Source organism: Chaetodon trifascialis, chromosome 18, assembly GCF_039877785.1.
Source record: "Chaetodon trifascialis isolate fChaTrf1 chromosome 18, fChaTrf1.hap1, whole genome shotgun sequence".
NCBI lineage: Eukaryota > Metazoa > Chordata > Actinopteri > Chaetodontiformes > Chaetodontidae > Chaetodon > Chaetodon trifascialis.
The window spans coordinates 17,860,770-17,888,272 of NC_092073.1; the positions used below are offsets into that span (position 1 = coordinate 17,860,770).

Genomic DNA, 27,503 nt, shown 5'->3' on the forward strand with positions numbered 1-27,503 from the left:
CGGGCCCTCCAAAGCTAACAGCCATGCGGTATTGAGCCCTTTGGTGAGGAGGACCCTGCCTGCCACTGTCCTCTGGAGAATAATAGTCCACATTCTGAGCATTTCAGTATTTATATTGCTGTAGAGGGGCTTGGTCGTTTATATACTGTATCATCACAATCTGCATATCATTTTAACTTATCTAACACTGTATTTTACCTTTGCTCCCTTTGTCTATTTATTTTTTCAGTCCACAACGTCTCGCTCCTGCAGCCTTTATGATGTTGAAAACACACCGTGTTTATACTGTCTTTAAACTGTACTGCCTTTTTTGAATATTCTGGTAAAATAAGGATTAAGAAAAAGAGAAGAATAAGAAAAATGCAGTCTCAGATGTAGGACTGCGTATGTGTTGCCAGTTTACTTCAAATAGCAATACTGCAAAATGTACTCAAAAGTTAAATTGGCCATTATGCAAAGAATGGCCCCACTCAGTTTGTTATATATTACATAATTTGATTATCATTCCTGACGCATTGATATTCAAGGAGAAAATGAAAATAATGTGGAAACAGCCGCCAAGCCTCTGACTGTAATTACCAAGAATTGTGGTGAGTTTGAGTGCAGCCTAATTGAATAATGGTCATATCAGTGAACGAGCGGGAGTGTGGAGTGATTTACCGCACAGAGAAGCGTGCTTATCTTTCCCTCTGTCCCATGCAGGAAACACTGGGATGTCACCAGGCAGATTAAAAGCTTGGCACAGCTGATACTGAGTGCTCAAAATGGATGGGGTGGGGACCTCTGACTGCTGCGCGAGGGGTTTTGGCGGGGAGGGGACAGGCGGTGGTGTGACCTTATGAGTCCGTTTGGCAGGGATTCATTCAAAACCTGGGAATTCCACTGGAAGTTAAGAGGGGAAAAAAGATGTAACATCATGCAACTTGAATGGAATTTTGAATAGTAAGCATATTTTTGGCTCAACGTCTGCCAAGCCACCATTTTTTTTATCTCACATTCAAGCGGCCTCAAAGGAAAAAGGGAATTTATCGACATTATTGTAGATATTCAAGAATTCTGGAAGAACAGGGAATGATTTGGGGCACAAGAAAAGTTCAAAAGAGATCATATTTGCGGGATCAGCTGCCTTGCTTTTAATTGAAGTGAATGTTTAAAACTGCTGTTGGTCACAGTGCAGCTGTATCACTTATAATTGAATTCCTGACAGCTGCAATGCTTGGAATTTTAACCAGTTCTTACAAGGGCTACAAAACAAGCTGGGCTTTTTATCTCAAACGACACTACAGAGGCTAAACGCAGCGCAACATCAGAGCAAACTGCTGTTATTTGCTATGTAGCCACCAAATTATTTCTGTCCTTTTAAGCATGAGCCGACTGGGGCGAGCTGAGACTCTTTGCCTCTCGAATTGAGGCAATATGTGCAGACTGAAGAGAGGTGTTTGATGGGAACACAGGCAGACAGATCTGGAGGAGCAGCTGCATAGAGGACGCTGAGCCAAATATAGAAAGGGGACAAGGGCCAAAACATATCACACATTTTTTCCCATTAACAGCATAGGTTTGAATCTAACTTGGCGCCAATTAGTTGTAGTATAGGCGCAAGGACTTAAAAATAGAGCACGGCAGGGGTGACAATACACCCGGAACGCAGAGACAGATATCTCTGTCATGGCGGCGTGTGATTTCACATGTAATCATGTGAAGGAAAAATAACAGTATTCATATCACCAGCTGGTTCGGTATAACTCTGTGACGTGGAAGGTTATGTGACAAATAGAGCTTCAGACATTTGTTGTTATTACCTGTCATGCTACTTTGAGTGCAGAGCTTCAGCTCAGGCCTATTTTCAGTCGGATTCGGGTATGTTTGGCAGGATCTGTGCTGCTGTATCAGCGCGACCAGACGTTTCTACCCGCTTGGTTTCAACGTTTGCTTCTCTCTTATCTCTGGAGTGGAGGGCTGGAATGAGGGGCATGCAGGCTTCAGGCCTACCTGTTTACTCTGAGGGCTTCCTCCATTGTTCACCCCCAGCTTCCTTTGAAGGATTTTTCACATTTTTGTGCTCGTTGTTGTTTTGGGAACAGGTCACGGGCTCGGCACATGGGAGCCTCCTGTGGCATTCCTGAATCTCTGTCGGGTTCAGCAGGAATTCTTTCCTACAGCACAAATTGTCCCTTTCGTACACACCTGAGATATTTTTACAGCAGTAAACTAAACAGTATTACAGAGTGTCATCGCTTTAAGCTTTTATGCTGCGCTGAAACCTGATAACTTTTGTATATTCCTTTGACTCCTTGACTTCAGCCCCAGGTTTACTGTGGAATGAAGTTATCCCTTGTCGGCTAATCCCTTTCACTACAGAAATAGACTTGGTTTTGGTAACTGTTATGCAACTCGTGATAGTTCATGGTTAAGCGTATACATGACGAGCTAATACCCCAGTAATACGGTTCAACCTAATCTACTGGACTCCACTACCCTTCTAAACTTAATTGTATTTTGAGAACGAGCTTGTGTATTTTCAGAGGAACTATAAAAGTGTGTGTTTGCTATTAAAGGAATGCCAATGTTATTTATACATTTCATATTTTATTTCATGTTAACGTGCTATATGTGTATATGTACGTTCAGCCTCCAGAGACAAAACGAATCATTTGTTGATAATCAATGTTAAGGTCATGAGGTGAATTTCATTGAAAATAAGTGCTCTTCTCACAGGGTCCTGCTAATAGAGAGCCCCTTAATCCTTATTATCTGAAGAGTTCGTAAATGAGATTACAACCCTGCACGGATATTACAACTGGACTCCATTTTACCATCTGCTGCTTGCATTTTAATTCGTAGAACCTTCTGCAGGTGCATCTTTGTGCTCTTATTTAGGTCTCAAATAAAAGCAAACACACGTGCAAAACACTTTGACAGATGTTTTGTTATACTGTAATGCTTATATAGTTCTAAGAGTGACTGTTTATTTTATTTATTTTTTTAATTTCCAAAATTTTTGTTTTTAAAATGGTTATGGTTTTGCAAAAAAGACACCATTGGCAATATAACCCAGAGAAAAACATCTGCACAAATGTGTTTCAGGTCTGTTTAACATAAAATGTGCAATGAATAAGTGTCAAGTCCTTAGTCCACCCTGCCCTGCTGCGAAAGCTCTGCATGCATCTGTGTGACACACCTTTCTGAAGAGGATTTCCAAGCACTGCACTTGCAGTGGAGATTAACTTTAAGCAAAGATTAAGCAAATTAACCATGCTGGTGTCTCCCGAAATAAACTGTTGCTGTGCAGTTAGTTGAACAGCAGTCATCATGTAGAGCGCGGAATAACTTTTCATGGATCCTTTCAAAACGGCTGCGACTCTCACGATGCCGACGTAGGTGAGTTCACTTGGAAATGCTGCAGGTTTTTTTTGCTGTTTTGCTATTTGTTTGTTTAGCTTACAGTCTCCAGTTATAGTCTGTAGTTATGTGTAACACTTGCAACATTAGAAATGCAATGACTGAATATTTGAATCAGATCTATTTTTTTCCAAGCAACAATTACTTCAAATATATTTTTTTGTTTTTTGTTATGTCTATTTCAAACCTGAAAATGAAAAAAAATCTACCTGAATAATGAATATTTTATTTGAATAATATTTTTCTCACGTGAAATGCACAATAATTCATCAGTCAATCAATGCATTGAAGTGTTGAGACCTCAGTTAGTTCTGTTCTCATGGATCAAATTAATTCGCTTCTTGAATATTCTTATATATATATTCTGTATTAAAAGCATGATACTGAAATGTGGTGTTATATAAACTTACATAAACTAAACTAAACTAAACATAAACTAATAATTGCGCTAAAAGAAGCACTGGGTGCAGTAAATACTGTTAAAGAGAAGACTGTGCCAAACAGTTGCGTATCACTCGTGTTAATAAAACCCAGGTAATCAAATAATTGAAGATGCAGTTCACGTGGCAAGATTCCCAGAAGTGAGGTCACGTTACCTGATGGCCACAGTCATAAGAAGTAAACAACATATGTCTGCAAGACGTCATTCAGCTGTTTGCACATCATAAATTATCTAAGTTGTCTTGAACATGGTGTTTTGTTCAGCCTGCTTATGTTTGCCTGTTGACCCAATTGCAGAAGTCTTATGAGCGCAGAAGTGTCTTTTATTCTTCTCATTATTATGTTACTGCATCACTGACAGTAATTAGGTTCTAATAATACCCTTTACTTTGTATATTTCTAAAATTGAACAAAACAGTTGAACAATATGTGTGAACATTAGTTTACTGTAAAAAAATGTTAATGTTTTGTAGAAGCAACTTGAGAAACCTTTTGGACCTTCTCATTGATTCTGTGGAGGAAGTTTTGCTGCTAAGGAATCAAAAACATTGTTTGACCATTTACTCCATCAAACCATACAGAACCTCAACTGAGCAGCATAAAGTGGAAAAAACAGGAAGCCTTTATGTTTCTACTGAATATCTAATCCTTGACTTTTGACTTCCCAGCCAATCAACATGATGAATGAGACGGGGCTTCGGAGGATCCTCCCTGACCAGTCATCAGGGAGCGGGCACTCCTTCGGCACCCCTCGCCACCCGAGCATCATTGACCCTATCCTCTCAAAGCGGGTCTGCTTCTACAAAAGCGGAGATCCTCAGTTCAGTGGTCTGCGCATGGTCATCAACAACCGCACCTTTAAAACATTTGATGCACTCCTGGACAGTCTCTCTAAAAAGGTTCCCCTGCCGTTTGGGGTGAGGAACATCACCACTCCCCGGGGGGTTCATGCGATCTACACTTTGGATGAACTGGAGGATGGCAAATCCTACATCTGCTCTGACAGTCGTAAGGTAAAACCGATCAACCTGGCGCTGGCCAGGAAGAAGCTGCCGCCCTGGTACCATGCCAGGCCTGTTAGTTCCCGCCGCCGGACTGTGCAGCAGGCCAGGCTTTTCCCCGGCCAGAGCATCCACAAGAAGGAACCGGTGGTTGTGCGCACACCAAAGAGGCTGCTGGTTTTTCGCAATGGTGACCCCACTATAAAACACATTGTGGTGCTTAATAAGAGGACTACACCCACGTTTGAGTCCATCCTGGAATATATGTCAGAGCTATTGCAGTTCCATGTGGTGAAATTACACACACCTGATGGCAGACGGGTGAGTGTTCTCTGTCGATACGACACATGCAGCACAATTTATTTCTAAGAAAACAGGGTTTTGCAAGCTGTAATTTCCTAAAAAGCACCAGAATATATTCACTAAATCTTCCCTTCTAATGCCCAGAAATCAAAGAACACTGATGACCTGAATGACAAAGCGATTCAGACCCAATCTGAAATCTGAAAGCAAACTCAAGCATCATCTTACAGAACCATTACAATATTATTACATAATAATTTTATTTCTTAGCAATATATTTGATAGATACATAGAGGGCAGTACAGTTTTCAAATATATTATGTTCAAATATAATACTAATGTACAGGTTTAGGTTTTAGTAGCACCGTTATTGGCCCGTAATCGACTGGTTCAAACCTTGCCTGTAAATAAGTGTCACATGAGGAGAGAAAGTTTTAAGCTTCTTTAGCAACTCACCCTAATACGCAGAAAGGCATTCTGGGATACTTCACTGTAAGGCTTTGGGTCAAGGATATACTGTAAATGCAGAGCCTGCTGGTGCAGGCTGCCATTTTAATAAATAATAATACAGACTTGTTTCATATGTGCATGCATGTACTTTGTAATTATATCCCAATCTAGCAAATGTATTCAAGGTTTTATCCAGTGCTAACGCAGTGGAATGCCATTAGAAGGATAATTCATTTTATTTTTCTGTCTACTGCAGGTGGATGGTCTTCCAGGTTTGATACTGTGCTCTGGGACAGTCGTGGCTGCAGGCCGCGAGCCATTCAGGCCTGCAGTCTACAATGTACAGAAATCACCAGCTCCAACAATGCTGCCTACCAATCGAATGCGCCTCAGAAAACTAAAGGCTTTAAACCGTAAGTTTTCATAAGAATCTCCCTTTTTTTTTTTTGATGGATCCCTCTACAATCATTTTATTTCATTTAGTTAATGAGAACATTTATTCTCATTAATAGACCCTTGCATTGCACCCACAGTGTGTCTGCGGTAATCTACCTGCTCTCATGGGATGAAGACTAGCAAAGTGCTGAGGCAATGATATTATGTATAATACCGTAGATGACCTACATACACCGTCTATGTGGCTGTCGGGTATTGTTCTTCATGAGCTGTGAGTAGTTACATTGTATTTCTAACTTTCCTTTTTTCTCTGTCTTCTTCTTTCATGCTTCCTGGGTTTTCTCCCTCAATTCTTACCTGAAATCTTTGGACATTTCTACTTTTTGGCACCTCACTGACTGAATGAAAAGGTAAAAAGAAGTCTCTGTCATATACTTCAAAGTCAAGAAAATTCTCTCCCTCCTCTGAGAGGTACATTGTGAATCGGATCCATGACTCCATCGCAGAAAGTTCATATGACCTACCCAGCAACCCCTCAAACTCTGTGGACTTGGAGTCGGGTCATATGTTGGAGTCAGTAGCAGAAACAGAGGGCGACATCTGCCTTGGAGATGGAGCTGGAGGGCAGAACTGCTTGCTGCCCACAGAGGACGACATTGAGAAGTCCTTTCGCGTTAACCAAGATGGTAGCATGACAGTGGAGATGAAGGTGCGGCTGACAATTAAGGAAGAGGAAACCATCCATTGGACGACCACTCTGAAACGCTCAAGTGTAGCCAATCAGCTTAATGTGACCTGTTTACCAGAGCCTGAAGCAGAACAGGAGATCAGCTCACTACAATCTAACTCAGTGGATTTACAAAGTCCTGCTGCCTCCATCGACACCATCAACAAGGACAAAACTGAAGATAACAATGACGAGGATCCACCATCGCCAAGCAATGGAGCTCTCAGTGAGATCAGTAATGAAGAAGATAATGTCAAAGTACAAACAGAGGTGGAGTCCCCTCGGAGAGCTCCTACACCAGGGCACAAACAAATAAGAAATAAGCAAGCCTCTGTGGAGAGCATAAAATCACTGCCAGCAGAGGGGATCCAGGGCGGTATGGTTGGTTCCTACTCCTACAGAGAGCAGACAGAACATGGCGCCATGACCGAGCAGTACTGCGTGTTCAAACAGAGTAGTACTAAACCAGTGCCCAAACCTAGAAGACTTGGCTCTGTGGATGTCAACAACATAAACTGCAGAAATGTCTCCACATTCAGATCAGCAGGGGTGACTGAAATCCTTCAGACTGAATCCAGCAGAGAGGAGGTCACTGAAACTGTCTTACACATATATGAACAGCAGACCTGTCAGGATAATTTCTTTGCAAACCTTTGTGCACAGGGCGTGTCTGCTTCTGGGATTCCTTCTTGCAGGCCAGCTACCTCTGGAACTGGACAGTTCACCTCCAATAGTGAGTTTGAGCCTGAGCTCTGGAGACCATCGACGGCTTCTGAGTCAGTCAGCATCTGGAGAACTGAGAGCATGTCTATAACATCTGATTTAACGTTTCCCTCACTGATTACTGGTGAAATTCAAGCAACAAATGTTCAGCAACAATTCCCAAAGCCCACTAAAGGCAAAGACAAGCCCCAAAAAAGAGAGGTCAATAAGGATAAGAGGGTAATCTCGAAACCCAAAGTGATCAACAGACATGTTCGTCGACTTATGTCACCAGGGAAAAGACAAAAAGACAGTTATGCAGAAGCAACCGAGAAACGTAAGAAAACTTTCTCCAGTGCTGGGTTCATCAAGAAAATTTACGGGAATAAATCCAAATCAGCAAAAAGCACAATGAAACTTAAAAAGGGACCAACACAAAATGGAGATGGGGGCGTTTCAAGAAACAGCTCACAACAGTCGGATGACACCATAAAATGTGTTCTCACACACCCAAATATACCACCGATATTGAAAGAGAATAAGAGTGAGACGGGTTCTTTTGAACAAATCATGCTGAATGTTGCTCCCAATGAAGCAAGCCAACCACGGGGAATACTGACGCGGCAGACATCAATTCATCAGGAGAGAAAGAAGGAAAACGAGTCCTATGATGTCAGCGAAAGCATGTCACTGCCTGCTTTTAACTCCTCCAGCTCTGTTACTAATGAATATGTGGAAAACTGGCTGGAGAAAGCCCATCTCAACCCCACAGCTTACCCAGATGAAGAAGGTAAAAAATTAGAAGCAGTTACTGTTGTACAAACAGAAGTTAGCAGATGTGGAGAGCCTGAAAATGATAACGGCTTGATGATTGTGGTAGAGGAGGTAAAATGTTTGGAGGAGACATCGGAAATACAAACATGTCAAACTCTCAAAACTGACCCACTGCCTGAGAACATGCAAGGGGCTTCTGTCAAACAAAGAATCCAGTCCTTTGACAACAAATCAACAAGTCCATCAATGGAGAAAACCGCAGTCAAACAGCAAATCATCGACAGTCACACAACCACTGCAAACACAGAAAACCGCAATAGTTTAGCTCAGAAAAGTAAAGAAGAAATAAAGCCTCTCTCAGATCGTTACTGTCCTGAAATAATGCCGCAGACTAAGACCCCAACAGAAAATAAATCAAGTCCAATCAAGATCTCTTTTCAAAAAGCAACACCTTGCAATACACTTTCAATGGAGCTCCCACCTCCCCCACCACCTGCTGAAGACACAGAGCTACCAAACACTGACTACTGTGTGATGGATGTTTCCTCAGTGGTCAGCAGCCCATTGTACGGGCTCTCATCAGTGAGCAGTCAAATGTCAGATAATCATCCATTATCCATCAGTCCTACATCTGACAAGACCATATCACCCACTGACCACACAATGGAAATGACAACATCGATTCAGACTGACATTCCTGCCACGCTGGGGGAAGCACCATTACCAAGAAGTCCTTCTATTAAAAGGGCCCCTTTGGTGAGTGATTTATCTCTTGACAGGAAAATGTCTCTCAGAAAGGTTTGTCTGGATAAATATACTTTATGTAGTGATGCCACTTCAGAGACAACCACATCATCAACTCCCATCAACATGGGTGATAATGTGCTGCCAAACGGCATCTGTTCAATAGGGACACGAGTGAGTGACACCCCACCAGATGAAACACAGCAATCAAAGAGCATCTTAGATCTGAAAAATAGTCTGTCGTGTTGTTCTTCTGCATCTCCTAGTAGTTTAACATCTGCAGACAGAGTGTCATCGGGCAGTGTTTCATCAAGTGAGGCTCCTCCACCAAGCGAGCTTCCATTTAAGGAGACAAAAATTAATAAAACACCACTTTTAACTCAAAAGGAGGTATCATCACCTAAACCCTTGGAGAAAAAAGTAAAGCTTATGAGTAGTCCATCTCCAGAAAGAAAATCCCAAACCAAGAAATTCTCTCCTGAACTTCCTTATAACTCTCCAAAATTCTCATCAATGCATAACCATGCTCCTGATAAAACTATGTCCCCAAATACTGGAGTACGAAAACATGCAACACCAAACGCTAGCCCCTCCACTGACAGAAAGCAGCTTTATAAACCTAAACCACGGAAGAGACTGTCTCCATATTCTCAGTCTCTGGACATGGTGTCGCCACCTGTAAGACACAAGTCAAGTGGGAAGCTTCTCTCCAGAAATCTCTCGTCAGACAGTACATCAGAGGCAACAAATAAGACACAAAGGAAACCGTCATCTGAAAGAAAGCGTCACCAAACACCACAGAGTGTAACAGCAGCAGCTGAACTGGATAAAACACAGACTTGTAACACTCTTACGCCATCAGATGCTGATCAGAGTGATGACAACAAGGTAAACAAGACAGATGACCTTAGAACAGAGAGATCCATGACAGGAATACAAATGTCACAGCCATTAAACATCACAAATCAGCCAAGCATGAAACCTGTGCTTGAGGAGATTTGCTACTCAATAAAGTCAATTAGACAAATCACACAGAACAAACGTCCTTCATGTCTGGAAAGGTCCAACAGCCTGCCTGACTTCTCCTCTCATGTGGCCTCCACCTTTGGCTCATCTTCTAAAGCTCTCCTTGCTTTCCTGTCTGTCATGACTCTAAAGGAAGGCATAACGAACCTAAATATGGATGAGCTGAACGTAAACAATGTCAGCTGCGCCGAGGCTTTGAAAATGATAGGCTCTCTCAGGGAAATCGCCAGCATTGAGGATTCCCACAAGTTAAAAGCTAGTTTGTCAAATTTACAGCAGTCAGCTTCAAAGCAGCTCCTGCAAAGTTGGAAGGGCTTTCAGGAACTCAGCGAAAAATGCAAGAGTCGCAGCTCGACTCCAAATGATTCAGAGCAGGAACTCGAAACCAAAGCTCACTCTGAAAAAGACTGTGACACTGATGAAAATGTTATTGATGAGATCATGGATAATCTTGACATACCTGTGAAGCTCAAAGAGGAGCTTGCATCCCTTTCAGCGGGTGTCAAAATTGACAATGCTGATACAGAAAAGATATCTGCCCAGATTTGTGAAAAAGTAGAGCTGACATCTCATTTATCCAATGAAGATGTTGTCAATGTCACGGATACCACTGATGATAAGAAAGTTAATGTTGATGTGAGATCCATCATTAAAAAATTCACAGACATTAACCAGCCAAAACAACCCGGGATGGGTAGTACAAAAGAGAAAGCAAAGCATAAACCAGCTGACCAGGCAGCTAAAGACAACGGGAGCACATATGGGAGGAAGGGAGAGGCCAAATGTCCACCAGCCGAACCAAATGATGAACAGACACATGAAACAAAGAATGGAGAGGGTATGCAGTCATCTATGGATGCAGTCAATCAAGAAAACCAGGAAGAGAAAAGTCAGGAGCAAGGTCACGATGAAGAGTCAAACCAAGAAGAGACAAACATGAATGTAGCAGTCCACAGCGAGAAAAACCTTGAACAAGACAGCTGTACCTCTGAGGTGGAGGAGGAAGACATGGAAGGTGATGAGTTGCACAGTGAGGAGAGTATCCCTGACGATGACGAGGCAGGTTCAGAACAGGAAGGGCAGAACACGTCAAGTGCCAACAAAGATTTAGAGCAGAAAGTGAGCTGTGAGCAAAGTGTGTCTAGCTCAGAAGCAGGTGAGCAACATAGTTCAGAAGAGGAACCAGAGGTTGAATGTGAGGGAATACAACCGGAGAGCAGGGGAAGTGACGACTTGTCCATCCCTGAAAGTCACTCTGAGGAGGAAGAGGAGAAGCAACCAAACTCCAGCTGCTATGTCGAACTGAATGCAAGAGGGGAGGGAAGAATGTCTGGCCCAGATGACCAAGCTGAGGTTGACTGTACGGAGCTGAGTAACAAAGACGCTTTGTCCAACCCTGCAAGTCCATCTAACTCAGATGTGGGTGAGTTATCCTCAGAGGAAGAACAGCCTGAGGTTGCACGTAAAGCGCTGAAGGTCATCATTGAGGAAAGTCTGCCTAGCAATGAGGAAGAGCAGGAGAGCATGGAGGACGATGAACACCTTGATGACGCTCCACATGAAATGAAAAAATGTACAGAGTTAAAGGCTTTGATAGAAGAGACTGAAGAGGACAAGGTCAGCTCAGAGGATGAAGACCACCATTCTGATAAAACACAAATGAGAGATGAGACACAAAGTCAGAATACTGGAGAAGGAGATCTAAGCAATTTGATAGTAAATCAGGATCCATATATCAAAAAAGACAACAGCAGTTTGGTAAAGTCTGACAGTTTAGGAAAGCATTATCGATTTAATGTGGATGAGGACAGTGGGAATGACCACAGCGGCTATGAAGACCATGCAGAGGAAGAGCAACCAAAGGCCAAAGATGATCAAATAAGCAGCTCAAATGAAGAAGAATTAAGCTACTATGAAAAAGAGTCCAACTCAGAGGAGGAACATGCCAATGTGGACCGATACATAGAAGAGAGCTGTAAAGATTATCAGGAACCATCTTCTCTGACAACTCAGTCTGAAGTTAAAAAATATGAAAAGGCTGTGGAGCAACTCAAGAATCCACCTGAAGAAATAATACCCCAGTCTATCGCAGAGAGAGTAATTCTTCTGGAAAAGCAAGTCGCTGATGCCCAGAAGAGAGACAAATCGACCCAAAGGTCTCACGTGAGACGTTTATCACAAAGAAATGTCCCTCTTGCGTCGGATCTTGAACAGCCCACACCTGAGTCGGCTCTCGGCACCCGATCGGCGCCGCAGTCATCATTATCTTTCAGCTACGATTCCAGTGGCGTTATAACCACGGAACCTGAAGGCAACAGGGTCAGATCCATCAGGGAAATGTTCCTGGCAAAGAGCGCCACAGATATCCAGCACGGACACAAACGTTTCCCAAGCCCCAACACATCAGAGCTGTCCGATCTGAGAGCGGAGACCTCGGCCAGTGGTGGGTATCAGTCTCAGACTTCGAGTGAGCTGTCCAGCGGCGAGGACGACTCAGCACGGAAATCCATCACTAAAGGCTTTGTGAGGAGAACAATTGAACGGCTTTACGGCAAGAGGGATGTTAATCCTGACGAGGAAGCAGGTGAAAGGCCCCCATCTGCACCGAAACAGCAAAAGAAAGAACATTCGAGCATTTTCTCTCCCTTCCACATCGCCCGGTCCAAAGCAATGTCTGAGCTGTCTTACTTCAATTCCACCAATGCACTGGACACCCTCAGCGAAGCAACGCGATGTGTTGCTTTTAACGCACAGGTCGGGCCTGGAGACAGCGTCCCCACTGATAATGAACAATTGCTCCTTAGAGAGAACGCTCAGATCCGAAAGTCTGTTTCAGACCCGGTTGGAATAAACAAAGCCTTCAGAAACTCTCCTGAAGGCGAGGCAGTGTGTGAGGATACAGAGGAGAACCCCCCATACTCCCTTTTCAGCACAAAGTCTGAACTTGAAGACAAGAAGTCGTTTTCAAGGAAGTGCACCTACTTTTCTTTGCCTCATGCTAGTGACTCAGACGCATGTCAGGATGACCTGAGCACAGTTAGCAAGAGCAGCGTGACTGGAGACAGCATCATAGACACAAAGGACAATTCAGAGGACACCAAAATGTGGGCAGAGCGGAACGGCACGCTGCCTGGAAGTGTTCTTAGTGACTTCAGGATGATGGATAACAAAGTGCACCCGCTGGTCGAGCGTCCACCTGATGGCGAGGTTGTTGTTGCACAGCCTGGGAGAGGTCAAGGTGTTATGAACAGAAGGCTTCAGGAGCCTGACATGTTGGACTTACTGTACAATTTCTGTGGTCAGAATTGTCCCATCCTGTAAGGACATTTCCTTTAGCTTCACAAGGACGTTTTTGTCTAAATAACCATACATGGTTTGGCTACAGTATATTGTCTTTGGTGCCTAAAGCTTGACGTTGCCATAGCCTTGGCATAATACACGATCATATGTCACCTCATTTGAGCTGACTGCCCAATGTGGAACAATGTGTCACTGACACACAGGCCAACAGATTAACCTTGGATCAACCCTCACGTTTCACCATGTACGAATATGTGATCGATTTGTCAGTTCATGCTCCTCGTGAAATTAGCGAACGTGTTTTTGTAACATCTCGATTGTGTATTTGCCATTCACGCTCCAAAGCAGCTCTTTTCTCCTAATAGGTTGCCTGTCAACAGAACAAGTACCCAGAGCATTACTGTAATCTTGTTTTAAAACTCTTAAAACCGATCAAGCCCCCGCAGATGTCAGGCAACAAGGCCAATCCCCGCTGCACTGAATGAACAGGTGTGAGCTGGAGTTCAGGCCGACGTCATGTTGTTTCTTTCCTCACACTCAGTAAAGCAACTGAATATGACACAGGTTGTGTGCAGATCGTAGGAACTGTCAGTGAATACTCTGTGTGGTGCTTGATTTAATGTTGTTTTGTATATTGGTGATGTAAAGTGTAAATAAGACATTGATTTTCACTAAGTTACCATAGTTTAACACATATTTACAATAACCTGACCTTTAGAACTAGGATAAATGGTTTTCAATGTGGCAGCTGACAATTTTGTCTCTTTAAATCGATGTGTGAGAATAAAAGTGGATTTACAAATGTTGGTTCTCGCTGTGTCATGAGCTTTTTCTGGAGTAAAGTCAGTCCAAATCATCTCCAGGGATCCTGGATTGAATTGAACACACTGTGCAGATGATCCCAGCCTGAGTGAAAGTCAAAAAAGACCAAGATGACCGTTGTGTTAAAGATACCTTAGGAAGCTCAGCTCAGTAGTTTTCTCCTGCTGATTAGCATCAGATCTCCAAGGAGGAGCGGAGGCCTCTTGTTTTCTCACTCTCTGCTTGAGGAAGTATCCATGTTGTTCTAAGGCTGTTTTGCTTCTCAGAAGTTGCCATCGAGTAGGCTCGTGTTGTGACAGGAGTGTCGAGGAATGCACTGAGATGGGAGTGTTTACATCTGCACCTACGAAGAGAAAACACAACAGCTGGACGGTGCACGCATTTGACACTTAGCTCCAACATGTGTATACAGCATACATGCAAACATTGACTGCAATTCATATTTCATAGTCGTTTACATTCTGGAAATGATGATTTTCTATCAAAAAAAAAAAAAAAAAGAAGAGAAAAGCTCTTTTAAAGCATATCTGACACGTAAATGTTTAGAATGTCCACTAGATGGCAGTGCTGACCAATACAACAATGTGAAGGGTCAACAGCAGTTAAAGGGCCGGTATTAAGTTTCCAACATGAACAGACTCACCAGCGAAAATGTTTTAAACTGTTTATTATTTAAATAAATATTTACATAACAGCTTCGTATAAATCAAAGTTCTTCTTCTTACACGACACGTATTTCTAAAAGCAACAAGGAGAAGAAAATAAGGGATGGATTACAATGATACTGTAAATCTGTGTTGAGAGAGGCGAGCCCTCGTGTTCATCACTGAGCAAATATTCCTGTTTATGATCACAAAGGCTGAACCTGGATCACACTAACCATCGCTCAAACACCATTTCACACCTGAGCCTGACGACCTCGCTCACCTTTCATTATACATTTTGTTATAGTATGCATAAATCTACATAATTTGATATACATTTTCATTTGTTGTTACTAAGAAATAGGAGGGCGGTACTCTACACTAACTCAATAAAAAGCCATGACGTATGGCTGGGAGAAATAAAGAAAAACAAATCAACATCTTAAGTCACACGTTATTCATTCAGGCACAAACAAAGCAATAGACAGCCTTGGTAAAATGAAAGGACATCAGTCATACAGTAGAGGCTACAATGCCCGCTAAATGGTGTACAGTATATGGCTCAGCTTGGAAAACTAAACATGTCAGGCAAGGTGATCTAAGAAAGTTAGAGCACACCATTAATGCCCAAGCTACACTTCTAACCCACACCTGTTCAATAAGGTTGATGAAATGAGCCCCCCTGGTTCAGACGACTCGTCTGAAACGTCACGACGGTGAAATCAAGGGGTCTAGTGTGGAAAAACGTCAACCTTAACCGCCCAGTAGGAACATTTCAACGCTGCTTTAACACAATTTGAGACGATGGCAGCATCACTTCTAACTGTAAAGAGATGACCATGAAAAAAAATGCCAAGTACACATTTCATGTAGACAGTTTACATGTAAGTAAAAACCATTAAAACCGAATGAGGACAAAAATGTAAAATTATTTAATGCAGTCGGTCGATCTTCGGCTTCTCAGGGATTAAAAAGAAAAACAATGAAATTGTCATTGTGTTCTATTGCTGTCAGGTCATGCATGTAAACTCTATGCTTCTAATAAAACCAATTGTTTACTTAAAAATGTATAAAGAAAATACTTTTTTTTTTTTTCAAAATACTATTCGGGGAGGGGTTAAAGGGTGAATTAATAACATTTTTCAACAACACCTTGTTGTTTTCATCCTGAGATTTCAACCAATGTGTTTCCTCTCCAAGGAGTAATTTTACAGTTTCTTTTTAATTCTTATGCAAATTCAGATTCTGCATCAGTCACAGTTTGGTGACGGCGCGTCCCGTTGGTCAGTGAGCGTCTCCGTTGAAGCCTCCGTTACCTTCCCCGAAGGCTGTCATACTGCATCGGTTTGGGGCTGGGACGAGCGCGTTCCACTCACAAAGTTATAAACCAAAAACTGAGAAGTGCCAAAATATTGTGTGGCGAAGAGCTTTCCGTCAGGAGTGGGGTCGGAGAAAGCGATCTCGTCTTTGCTCAGGTACGAACCGTATACGAAGTTGTTCCTGTGCAACAAAACACACACAAAAAAAAGGAAGCGTTAGTGAAGTTCAATTAGTTTGGAGGTGATCGTTAAATGTGGGTGTTCTGGCGACACACTGACCTGAGGCACTCGAGCATGCGCGAGGCGATGCCCTGGCGTCTCATCATGCTGACCACCCAGATGCGGCTGATGCCACAGATGGCCGGCTCCGGCGTTGTGGAGCAGCACCAAGCTCTCTGACGTTCGAACATCACCTTCTCTCTCTCTGAACCCTCCGGTACGGCCTCCTCGATCACCCGGTACCCCTGTGAGCATTCGGGGGGGCTCAGTATGCTGACAGTGTGTTCATAGATGTGTGTTTACACGATTCAATTCAATATTCCTTTATTCGTCCCTCAAGGGGAAATTCTGATACATTAGTGCAGTCTCTTACCTCCTGTATGTGCTCTGCTATCAGGCATCCGCCCACTTTCTTGTCATTAGAGATGAAGAGGAAGGTCTTGGTCTGCGAGGGACACTTGGTCTCCACCTGCTGGAAGCCGAGGTCATTGTCCACCACCTCCCTGATCTCCTCAACCTGAGAAACAAACAGTTAGTGTAGTGGAGAAATAACATGCTGGTGCTATGTGGAGTACTGGAATGGAAACCAGGACACTGTGGCATGTAAACACATCTAGATTCTGAATATACTGTAGAGCAGAGTGGCTGAGATGTTGAAAGATTACTGTTATGATCATGTTAGGACATGACTAACCAGGTTTTTCATGTTCCATATAAACACCACATCCCAGATATGATCAAAAACAGGACAGTAAATGCAGTCAGTGATACACTTCTATCCTTCCAGCCCTGAAAAAGTGACAATAACCTTGTTTATCTTAGATTACTGTCAAAGGTGAGCCCCTGTAAGCATTCTGTACCTTCTTCAGAGCATATTTGGGGTCATCTGGCAGCACGAGGATGATCTTGCCGTCGGGATACTCGGCCAGAATCCTCTCTTTTTTCCATCCCTGTAGAAAAAGGTGCATTTATGTTATGTTCACACAGTTGTTTAATCTGTTTAAGTGCTGTTCTTAACTAACACACTGTCACCTGTACTGTACAATGACTTACTGCTAACCTTTTCCTCCACTGCTCACATTCACTGCTCTGCCACTTGCTCAACGACACACTCGCTATGCACACACATAATGCACCGAGCTACGGGAACACAATGAAGGACATCGAATGTCTTGTGTTCTTTCTTCTCTGCATGCGACCAACTTTTTTAGAGAAAAGGCTGCAGGCAGTGAGACAAAATACTGCTGAAAAAGAAAAAAAAAGAGTTGGGAAATCCTACATCAGAGCGCAGACGACAAATTGGCTGCTCCAATTCTGTCTGACTGATCAGTGGTCTGCACTGTTTTAAATTCAGCTGTAAGTACTGGATCAGTGTGAAAGGTGCCTCAACAGACGGGTGACGAGAAAGTGGGACGGAATTGGGTACTTCTGGTGGTACCGTCCACAACTTTTGTCAATAGAAATGCAAACTGAACTGCTTGGTGGAAACGTGGCTTGAATTCAACACTCTCGGTCAGTTTTATGCATCAAAGCTCATGTTCTCACGTGTCCAAATGAACTAAACTGAGCAAACATTAAGCGCTCCAACATTCAAATAGCTTAGAAAAGCCTTGTGCGTGGATGCATCTGCGCATCGCCCTGATGAGTCAATATTGTGAGATGGCAAGCATGAGACATGTCATTTAAGGAAGCTTCCTCTCACCACGTATTTGACGGCGCTGATGAACTGGTTGTGGAAGAGTAAATGCTGAGACTCATCCTCAGGGTTGGCAGCAGAGTAGAGCATCCCACACACACCGCAGGCCACGGCTCCGAAGTGCTTCTGTCCTGCATCCTACGAGAGGAAGAACGCAACAGATCACTGCGAACGTCCAAACACATCCTGCAAATAAATACGCTAGAATTTCTTCAGCTGTCGTCAGAGATGTCCAACAGCCCAAAAGGCCCCTAACCCTCAGGATAGTCCGACCTGTAGTTTAAAGTTTAAGATAAAATAAGATACACACTGTAGTATATACGCCGATATTGCGTAAGTGAATCTGTCAGCTCACTTGTGCAACATCAGTGTACGCTACTTGCTATAGTGTGCAATAACAGACAGATGCTCTAAAATATTGATCGTAGTCTGAGGGGTTCAGATGCACAGGAGTCCTGCAAGTTAAAAAGGCAGAGAGAGGAATTCACTCACAATAATGGTTTGCGTGCCATCTTTGTCAGCCTCCTTTAATTTCTTAACTTCTTTCTGCAGAGAGGCATCAGAGAGAGGAGTCCTGCCATCTTGTGGCTTCGCTGCTCTGCTGCGACACAAACACACATCACTTTACTTCAGGTTTCTGTTGCTGCAAGCGAAAACAAGCCGGATTTAGACTTAAGAGGAACTTCTTACTCTTGACAAGGTTTTTCCGACGTCTTCTCGGCTGGCTTGACTCCGTCTGTCTTATTCTCTGGAGACGGATCAACATCAGTGACTGCAGGAAAATGTAAGATTCTTATATACCAGGACAATTTTGTACGAGCAGAAATTAACATCAACGTTTACGCAGTCAGACAAAGCAGGATGTTTTTCACACTTCATAATCCAGTGATATCACTGCAAATAATATCAAATGCCTTCAGGTACACATAAGAATAAATGCTCACTAAAACGTCCTGAAAACAGAATTAATCCTGTGTTTAGTAATGCGCCAACAACAAGACAGAAATTTAAATAAATCATGCAAATAAATACAAACCTTCATGCTTTTCTTTACACTGCTGAGGGCCATCAGACACTTTTGAGCCCTTTTCAGAGGGAAGGGAAGAGGTGGGAGCTGATGAGACTGGACCTGCTGTATCCTACATGAGAAGAAGAGAAAGGTGAGTAACATCTTAATCCAACGATGCCGTTTGCGACACATCCCGCAGCATAATTTGTTCTTGACTTACCTTGCATTTTCTATCTTCCGATGAAGGTGGATCTGTGGTTTTCTGAGGCACTGAACGAACAGGAGCAGCAGATGTGGTTGAACCAGCGGGCTGAGATGCTGCTGAAGTCGCCTGCTTGAGCTGAGCAGCACCTCTGCTACCAGCTGGAGGCGCAGCAGAAGCAGCAGGCTGGGACTGACCAGGAGCTGAAACAGCTTTTGACTGAGGCGCCGTCGACTTTAACTGAGCTTTAGCCGAAGGGACGGCTTTTGAAGAGGCCGCTGCGGCGGCGGCCTTCGACTGGGGCGTTGTTGCGACAGCAGGGTTCGACTGACCTGAGATCCGTCCGGCAGGGGTGGTCTGAGCTTGGAGTCTTGCCTGGTTGTGCTGTGGTGAAGCTGTGGGTTTTGACTGAACTGCGGGCTTAGGTCGAGCTGCAGGGTTTGCCTGGACATTGGGTCGCGTCAGCTGCGTGGGCCTCGACTGAGGGCTGGGCTTCGCTGGAGTTACTGGTAAGGGGTCATCATCTAGTTCAAAGTCGTCAAAGGAATACTTGGGCCTGGGCCTATATGGCTTGTATTCAACAGGCTTTTGTTTTTGAGCAGTAAGCCCATTAGGCATGGGAGGGGGCATTGGTGGGAGGGTCCTCTTGGATGCTGATCTGGTCACTTTTGGAGCAGGTCCTGGAGAAGGGGTTGCTTTAGGAGTTTGAGCCTTACTTTGCCTTGTAGATATACGGGTTTCAGTCTTAGGAGGCCCAGTTTTAGGGGGTTCAGTTTTGGCAGGTTCAGGTTTAGTGGGTTCAGTTTTGACAGGTTCATTTTTAGCAGGTTCAGATTTGGAGGTTTCCACTTGAGTGGGTTCACTTTTACTGGGCTCAGCCTTTGGAGTGTCAGCCTTGGGGACTTCTGCTTTCGGTGTTGCAGGCTTGCCGGTTGAGACAGGACTTGGGAGAGGTGTTGTAGTAGGACTGGCTGCGGGTGGAGGAGCCGTGGTCACAGGACTCACTGAAAACGGAGATAGTGCAGACAGGGGTACTTGCCAATCGATGTCTGAGAACATCTGACTTGCCTGGTCAGACTTAAGTTTCTTTACACGCGCCCAGGACATCTTCTCTCTCTGCAGTTCGACCTGTCTCAGTCTTTGATACCTCGTTAGCTTCTTCTTCTCGTGGGCTTTCAGTGGCACTGACACCTGCGTGATGAAGAAACGCCTCTTTGGAGTTTCCCCAGCAGGCTTAGCCCCGGCAGAATCAGAATCGGCTGTCGAGGGCTCAGCTGTGGGCGCCTCCTCAGCAGGCGTCACTGAAGCAGAGCACCCCTCTGGTCCAGCAGGAGTTGCAACGTTAACAGTGTCTGACTCCTGTGTGCTAACAGGTGGACTCTCCTTGCTGGCCTCACTCTTGGCTGCCGCTGCTGCTGCTGCCGCTGCTGCTTGCTTTTCTTCCTCTATCCTCTTCAGCAGCATGCTGTCTGTAGCAATGTCCTCTGCGATTTCCTGACACAGGGCTAAGAGGTTCAGCTGCTGTCTGTTGGCTGTTCTCCTAGATGCTGCAGCCTTTTGCTCAGCCAGAGCAGCCAGGCGGGCTTTGGTCCTGGCCTGCGTGTTCATTTCTTGCTTCTTGGGTTTTCCTGTTTCCTGTCCCTTTTTATCATCTGCAGTCACTTCAGCGGTGCTGTTTTGCTTCAAGTCAGTCCCGCAGGTGTCGTCTTTATTTTTCTCATTAACCTTTTCCTCTGACTTCTTAGGACGGACTGCCTCAGGTGTTTCCTGGGGTTTTTCTATTATAGTAATGTCGGCATCTTCCTCATTCTCTTCCTCTGCTACCACAATCTCATGACCAATCTCTATATCCTCCAGAATCTGCACTTCTTGTAGATCCAAGTTAGCCTCAGCGTTCTCCATCACCAGTGCATTACAGTCTTCATTTGTGACTTGAGCATGAGAGCTTGTCACATCAGTGTGTGAGGTATTAACATCCATCATGTCAGCTGATGGTTGCTGGCAATGGTCAGCATTTTGAACAGCCTCACCTTCCTCAGCTGAAATTTCTGCTCCAAGTCTGGTCTCCTGATACACTACCCCGCTCGAGTTGGTCACTGCAGCATCTTTGACCTCAGCAGGTGTTTGCTGCACCTCTGCCTCAGGGAAGACGCTTTGTTGGGAGCCATTTAAAATCCTTTCATTTACCACTTCACCTGCCGACGCGCTGTCTGGAGTCACCTGCTCTGAAAGCGAGACCGATAACCCCGATTCAGCCGCTGCTTGAGTGACAATATCAAAGTGAATTTCACTCTGTGGGACAGGCTCCAAGATCACAAACTCCTCAGATGTACTGTCTGGTATTTCAACTACAGTGGTCTCTGTAGTTGCTGTTGCAGTGGCGTCTGCAACCTCCTGAAGCCCGGAGTCATCCTGCACCTGTTCAGAAAACTCAGTGGCACCGGCGCAGTCTGGGTAGCCATTGCTTTCACTTTTTTCCGTTGCATCTTCTGACTGACCATCTGGCGTACTGATGTCATCGCTCGAGCTGATCACCGCAACTTGTTTCACGTCCACGCTCATGTTGCTCTGCTCCAACTGTGCAGGCACACAACCCTCTGGCTCATCAATGGCTCTTACTTCTGTCTCAACTTCTTGGCTGCCTGAGACACAAATTTGTGGGATCGCTTTGTTCTCGTTGTCCAGTCGTTGAGTACAAATTTCTCTGTTTTCTTCACTGGTCGATGAGTCTCCTTCCATCTGCTGGGTGTCTGTGCTCTGCATGTCTGGTAAAGAGACACCGTCATGGTTCTCTGATGCTGCAGAAATCTCTCTGTCATCATTACTCTCTGGACTACTAATGGGCTCATACACGACTTGGTTTTCATGAACCTCAACCTCGTCCTGATTAATCGTCTTCATCTGCTCTTCTGATGCCTGGATTACAATATCAATGTCATCAGGTCGACCACAAACAAAAACTATCACTTCACTGCCTCCAGTTCCTTCTCCAGGTCTTTCAATATTACTGACGGGCTTGTCAGCCTTATCAGAGGAAATGATTGCAGCCTCTTCTTTGACCTCATTAATCACTTGCCTCCCAGTTTCCTCTTCTAAAGCAGTATCAACCCGTTCTATTGATCCACTTATGAGATCCATATCAGCTTGAATATTCTCAGCACAAGGCTCTGTCTGCATGCTTTCATCATCCTTGCCTTCAGAATTTGCCACAGGAAGTGGTTTGTGAATTTCGTTTGTTAAGGCCACACTGGGTTCACTGACGTCCCCCATCCCCTGACTTTGCGGTTCAGTTGTGGGTGCTGCTTTACAAATCTCCTCTGGCGTTGTTGTAGTTTCCAAATTCAACTGAGCCTCCAGAACATCAACACATTCAGCCGTAAGCTTGTCTTCCTCTTCCTGACTCTCACAACTTGCAGTCACTGCATCTTTTTGAACCTCTGTGTTGAGTTCACTGACCTCCTGCCTTTGTATTTCCACTGTAGATGGCAGGTTAGGAATCTCCTCTGGTGTTGCTGCTGCTTGCACATCCAATTCCATTTGATTCTCAGTAGAGTCCACACATTCTGCGGTGACCTCGTCCTTGTTTTCTTCACTCTCCACATTGGCGACGGAAAAATCTTTTTGTGCTTCAGTGTCTGCGGTGAGTTCACTGACCTCTTGGCCTCCCTGGTTTTGTGTTTCAACTGTAGATGTTGGATCAGGAATCCCCTCTGGTGTTGCTGTTGTCTGCAAATCAATTTCTCTTTGACTCCCAGTTGCACTGAAGCATTCTGTTATAACCTCGTTTTCATGTCCATTAGTCTCATGAGTCTGAATCATTAGGCTTTCTTGAACTTTTTCAGATATGTCTGCTGCAGGTTCAGGGACTTCTTGGATCTTCTGGACCTGTGTCTCTACTGCAGGTGCTATGTCTAAAAGCGTCTCTGATGTCGTGGCAGACTGCGTGTCCACTTCAGCTCTGCCTTCATCTTCGGTGCTCTGACAATTTGCAGCAGGATGTTTCTGTGCTGCATGTACTGTGGACATGCCTGTGATGCGTTCACTGGCGTCTGGGCTCTCCTGGCTCTGTACTTCTGCAGATGGAGGATGAGGAATCTCTGACGTCGCTGTCGTCTGTCTCTGAGGTCCACTAGTACTTTCAAAGTGCAGCTTGTCTTCATTTTCCATTATTTCAGGATTTTCAATCCTAATATCTTGATGACCCTCAGCAGACATGACTGCAGGAAGTTCCCTGACCTCCTGTCTGCTCTGGCTTTGTTCTTCCACTGTAGGTGCTGGGTTAGAGGTCTCTGAGGTCAGCGTAGTCTGCATTTCCGTTTTGATTTGACTCCCGTCTCCACTGGTGTGTTGAAAGTTCACCTTGTCTTCATTTTCTGTCATGTTAGAATTAACCACGTGATCCTCATTTAATTCTGTAGATATGTCTGTAGCATGTTCAATGACTTCCTGGCTCTTCTGGCTTTGTATTACCACTGTAACAGCTTGATGTGAAATCTCCTGCTCTGATGTTGCTGAAGGCTGTGCATCCATTTTCATTTGACTACTTGGTGTAGCGGCACATTCAAACTTCATCTCTTCTTTGACTTCAGCAGTTGTTTCTGCCATGTGGTCATTAACACTGTGGTTCTCCTGGTTTTGTAAGTCCTCTTTATGCGCCAAGTCAGACCTCTGCTGTGACCTTATGTCGGTCTGACCCTCTGAGGCTGTAACACCATCGGAGATCACCTCTCTTTGATCATGCTTGTGAACGGCTTCACAATCTGGTGTCACTTCAGTACAGCTGTAAGTCGTCTTGTCCATCATCTCTTGACTCAGGTGCAGCTCAGCTACAGACCCAGGACCAGCTACAGCCTGAGTAGACAGTAACTCAACTCCTTTCCTTTCACTTTCCTCGAGCTTTTCTTCAGACTTCCTGACTATTTTGTCCACACCATCACAGGAGTTGGTAATTGTATCTGGCACTTCATGGCTCACTCGATCCTGCAGGTGTTCAGATTTTGATTCCTCTTTGAAAGTGACTTGAATTTTGAAACTGAGGTCTGTCTGAGTCTCTGGACTGCCAACAGACTCTGCTGTTGGTAGATTTTCCTCAGTTTGACTCTCTGGATTACCGCTTCCTACCAGGATCCCCTCTGCTGCAGAGTTAGGTGTGTTTGACAATGCTTTATCTTCTATATCTACATCACTACAGCCTGCAGAGATACTGCCTACTTCAATCTCTCCCTGCACTTCATGCTCTCCTTCCTTACTTTCACATTTTACATCCAGCTTTATCTCCTCAGAAACAGACACTGTGGTCTCCCTCGTTTCAATATCACTGCTCATCTCTGTCTGACTTAGCTGAGCTGAGTCCATCCTTTCATCTGCCTGTCCTTCACCTTCACAGCCTGGATTTGTCTCTCCGGTACGAGAACATAGTGTTTCTACTAACGAAGCTAGTGTTTCATTATCTACATCCTTTTGGCTTTTGATGGACTCTGCCAGGTCGTCCTTTTCATTTTCCCCTGCTCCAGATGTGATGCAACCCGTATCTGCTGCTGCTGAAGTGACAGAGTCTGATATTTCTCTACATGATGCTAGTGCTTCGTTATCTACGACCTCCTGACTTTCTACATTTTTAAATTCCTCATGTTTACTTTCAGCTGCACATCCAACTTCAGCACCAGCTGTTGCATTCCCCGTTGCAGAGACTAAACTTTCCTTCACATCTGATTGTGTAATATGAACTAAAATTTCTTGTCGCTCTTGTTCAGTGACAGGCTGTGCAGATTTACTGTTCTTGTCCTGATTAGCTTCACCTAAGGTTTGAACACTTGTCAAATCTGAAAATCTACCATAATTGTGGTCCATCTGAATAGTGTCTGTAGGTGCAGAGGGTGACCCTTGGCTTGTCTCCTGCGGGTCAGAAGAAGATTCTTCCGCCTTGCGCTTCGCTTTGACTCGATTTGAATATTGTCTGATGCAGCGGGCCTTGTCGCCATCATCCCTCTCTCTAAAGAGGTCAGTCTTACTACCATCGCTACTCAACTCATCCTCGGACTCTGTGGAGGCTGTCCGCTTCAGGGAAGCTTTGGAGTTAGCTATTAGTGAGGGAGCTTCTCCGCAGGAGGCACTTGTGGCTTTCAGGAGCTTGGCTTTTTTGACAGGCGGGCCAGAAAAGGGTTTGCTGGGATCCTTCGAAGGGGAACTCTGTTTGGATGATTTGGCTGGTTTATTTCCCCCTTCCACTGAAGAAGACAGTTTTTTCTTAGTCCGTGGGGCTGCTGTCTTTTCTCGCGTATTTCCTGTTTTGAGGGACTTATTGTTGGTAGCTGGTGCAGTTTTGGATGGCAGAGCCTCCTCATCCTCTTCATCCAACTTCTTCATCTTGGGCTGAGAATCATGAGGCGATGATCCTCTCTTTGGGGCTGGCATTCTATCAAAATATTAGCCAGAAATAGAGCAGTTACAATAAGCACCATAAAGCCACGATAACAGCACAGATGCAATTTCATCCTAAAATCATTATTTAATAAAACTGGCTGGGACCAGGGGGAACATTTCTTGAAGCAGTTTCTATTTTCTAAGTAGGCAGAGTAACATTCATGAAATGTAATGAATATGTATTCAAACGACATAAACAAAAACTGATCTGTGTTATATGATTACGAGCTATAATACTTTCACATATGCATCAACTATCACCTGGTTTTCCCTCACAAGCAACAAGGCTGGCTAACGCTGGACATAAACAGTGATAAATCGCAGTTAAACTAGGTGGCTAACGAGTCACGCAATGTACGATCCACGTTTACTTACTTATTCGCCATCTACACGGATCATCCTACTGACTGTCTGACAGAGCACAGAGGTTGCTGTCACCAGGAGTTGTGCAGACAGAAACAGAAATAGTCAGTTAGCTAGCTAGCTAGCTAACAGCGGCTAAGGTGCTAGCTGGAAGTGGTGGGAGCTAACGCTAGCAGCAGGCAACTCGCAACAAATGAGCGAAACGAGACTCGCCGTTCAAGTCAGCAAAAACAGCAGCCAGACAGGCAGAACAGGCAGGGAGAAGAGTACTTCCTACGATACTGAAGTCTGCGGAGAGATAAAGGCAAGACACTCGCCAATGAAACTCACTTTGATGATTTCTTTCTCAACAACAGCTGTTTTTTTCCTGTGAATAAAAATTAACTGTACTTCCGGAGGGAAACGGCGGATGTGACGTAGCAGCCCTCCAGGCACGCTCAACATCGAGACGACTTTCTTCTTCATTTATGGATCGGAGACAAGCAAAAATTATATATTTATGATGCAAATGTGATCTAAACAAAGTTAAAAGTTAAAATTAAACAATACACAGAATTAAAAAGGCAAACCATAGACCGTATGTCAAATGCATACATAAGAAAATATCATATAGCAACATGTAGAGTACAGATTTTATATAAGCTTCTAGACAGACGGACCAAATTTAAAAATAATGTGAATTAAACATTTGTGTTCATCCAACCAGATTTATTTTTATTTCTAGCAGAATAATCATGATGTCAGGTCTATTCTGACAAAGTGCTGAGTATGTATTTATCTATTATCTCTTTCATAGCTCACTGTGTTTTTCTTCAGAGCTTCTGTTATCATGGAAGGAACGAAACCATCAAATATTTTAAAAACTAACAGTGAGTCTGCATATTTCAGACTTTGATGATCAGAGTTTAATACCACAAATCAATCATCCTTGTGGCATCTTTGTATATCCTCTTAACAGTTTTGAGGAGTGTTTGCGTGTGTGTGTGCACCAATTCAAGCTGTAACATCAGTAATTTGAGGGAGAGGTCTGACGAAATCAGATATTAAGCTGCCTGTATTCAATTATGATGCATGCACAACCTTCTTACATATTTTCATGGAGTATTTTGTGCGATTATGACAAACATGTCTACAATAAGCTGTAGCTTAATGTTGAATGTGTTTTTGACTACAGACTTAGTTTTCTTTCTCTATATTTATTATCTAATGAAATCTCAGTAAATCCTAACAATACTGAAATATAAGATAATGTGGAGGATGGCCTTTGCACTTTTGATGAATGAAATAATTCTTGGCACACTATATTGTATGTCAGACATTTAACTACCCTCTCACCAACAGAAACACTCTCTGCTCAGACTCTGTTTACTTTAACATATTTGAAACAGAGAGGTCTTCAAACCTTAATGACGAGCCATCCAGTGATTCAGTGGTTTTACTCAAACATTTCAGTCACGTTCTACCACAAACTCTGTGCAGAATTTTTAAATCGATTCCTCTTACGCATTTTTAACTGATGGACTTGACAGGGCTAACTGTG

At 43.9% G+C, this 27,503-nt stretch overlaps 4 protein-coding genes across 7 annotated transcripts in view; 2 read left to right on the plus strand and 2 right to left on the minus strand.

The window, feature by feature from the left end:
* Positions 1 to 4,520: 4,520 nt before the first annotated feature.
* Positions 4,521 to 8,595, plus strand: LOC139347186 (oxygen-regulated protein 1-like; the record flags this gene model as incomplete). The annotated part of the gene is made up of 3 exons (XM_070986675.1): positions 4,521 to 5,165; positions 5,854 to 6,010; positions 6,404 to 8,595. Coding segments are annotated over exons 1-3 (2,994 nt in total), but the record flags the coding sequence as incomplete, so codon positions are not given.
* A 10-nt stretch (positions 8,596 to 8,605) lies between these two features.
* The window catches only part of LOC139346648 (transcriptional regulator Myc-like), a 159,675-nt gene continuing 140,777 nt past the window's right edge, over positions 8,606 to 27,503 (plus strand). Inside the window, exon 1 of the mRNA XM_070985834.1 lies at positions 8,606 to 11,029. Within this exon, the coding sequence (XP_070841935.1) occupies positions 8,665 to 11,029 (2,365 nt within the window). The 5' untranslated portion in view covers positions 8,606 to 8,664. The remainder of the gene's footprint in view (positions 11,030 to 27,503) is intronic.
* Positions 14,739 to 23,827, minus strand: LOC139346795 (pneumococcal serine-rich repeat protein-like). 4 transcript variants are annotated; one of them, XM_070986085.1, is made up of 9 exons: positions 19,196 to 23,827; positions 19,030 to 19,105; positions 18,657 to 18,750; positions 18,459 to 18,567; positions 17,973 to 18,104; positions 17,131 to 17,220; positions 16,644 to 16,787; positions 16,331 to 16,515; positions 14,739 to 16,232 (listed from the first exon to the last, which is right to left on the minus strand). In XM_070986085.1, exons 1-9 carry the CDS (start codon positions 23,780 to 23,782, stop codon positions 16,064 to 16,066), a joined length of 5,586 nt encoding a protein of 1,861 aa, XP_070842186.1. In that variant the 5' UTR covers positions 23,783 to 23,827; the 3' UTR covers positions 14,739 to 16,063. The 4 variants fall into 4 exon arrangements, with proteins under 4 accessions (XP_070842186.1, XP_070842187.1, XP_070842185.1 ...); XM_070986086.1 differs by having other exon boundaries at positions 18,657 to 18,714; positions 19,003 to 19,105; XM_070986084.1 differs by having other exon boundaries at positions 18,459 to 18,564; positions 18,657 to 18,738; positions 19,003 to 19,105.
* Positions 23,790 to 26,272, minus strand: LOC139347119 (uncharacterized). Its single transcript, XM_070986589.1, has 3 exons — positions 25,976 to 26,272; positions 23,856 to 25,592; positions 23,790 to 23,823 (listed from the first exon to the last, which is right to left on the minus strand). The coding sequence occupies exons 1-3, from the start codon at positions 25,984 to 25,986 to the stop codon at positions 23,790 to 23,792; spliced, it is 1,782 nt and encodes a 593-aa protein (XP_070842690.1). The 5' UTR covers positions 25,987 to 26,272.

What these genes read in the sequence shown, in the direction of transcription:
- LOC139346795 (XM_070986083.1), bottom strand. Translation starts at nt 23,782, where the DNA reads ATGGCAGAAACAACTGCTGAAGTCAAAGAAGAGATGAAGTTTGAATGT. An exon ending in ATGGCACGCAAACCATTATT is followed by an intron (nt 18,105 to 18,458) that starts GTGAGTGAATTC and finishes TTCCTCTCGTAG; the next exon opens with GATGCAGGACAGAAGCACTT. An exon ending in CCAAATATGCTCTGAAGAAG is followed by an intron (nt 16,788 to 17,130) that starts GTACAGAATGCT and finishes TTTGTTTCTCAG; the next exon opens with GTTGAGGAGATCAGGGAGGT.
- LOC139347119 (XM_070986589.1), bottom strand. An exon ending in GAGGGTCAGACCGACATAAG is followed by an intron (nt 23,824 to 23,855) that starts GTCACAGCAGAG and finishes TGGCGCATAAAG; the next exon opens with AGGACTTACAAAACCAGGAG.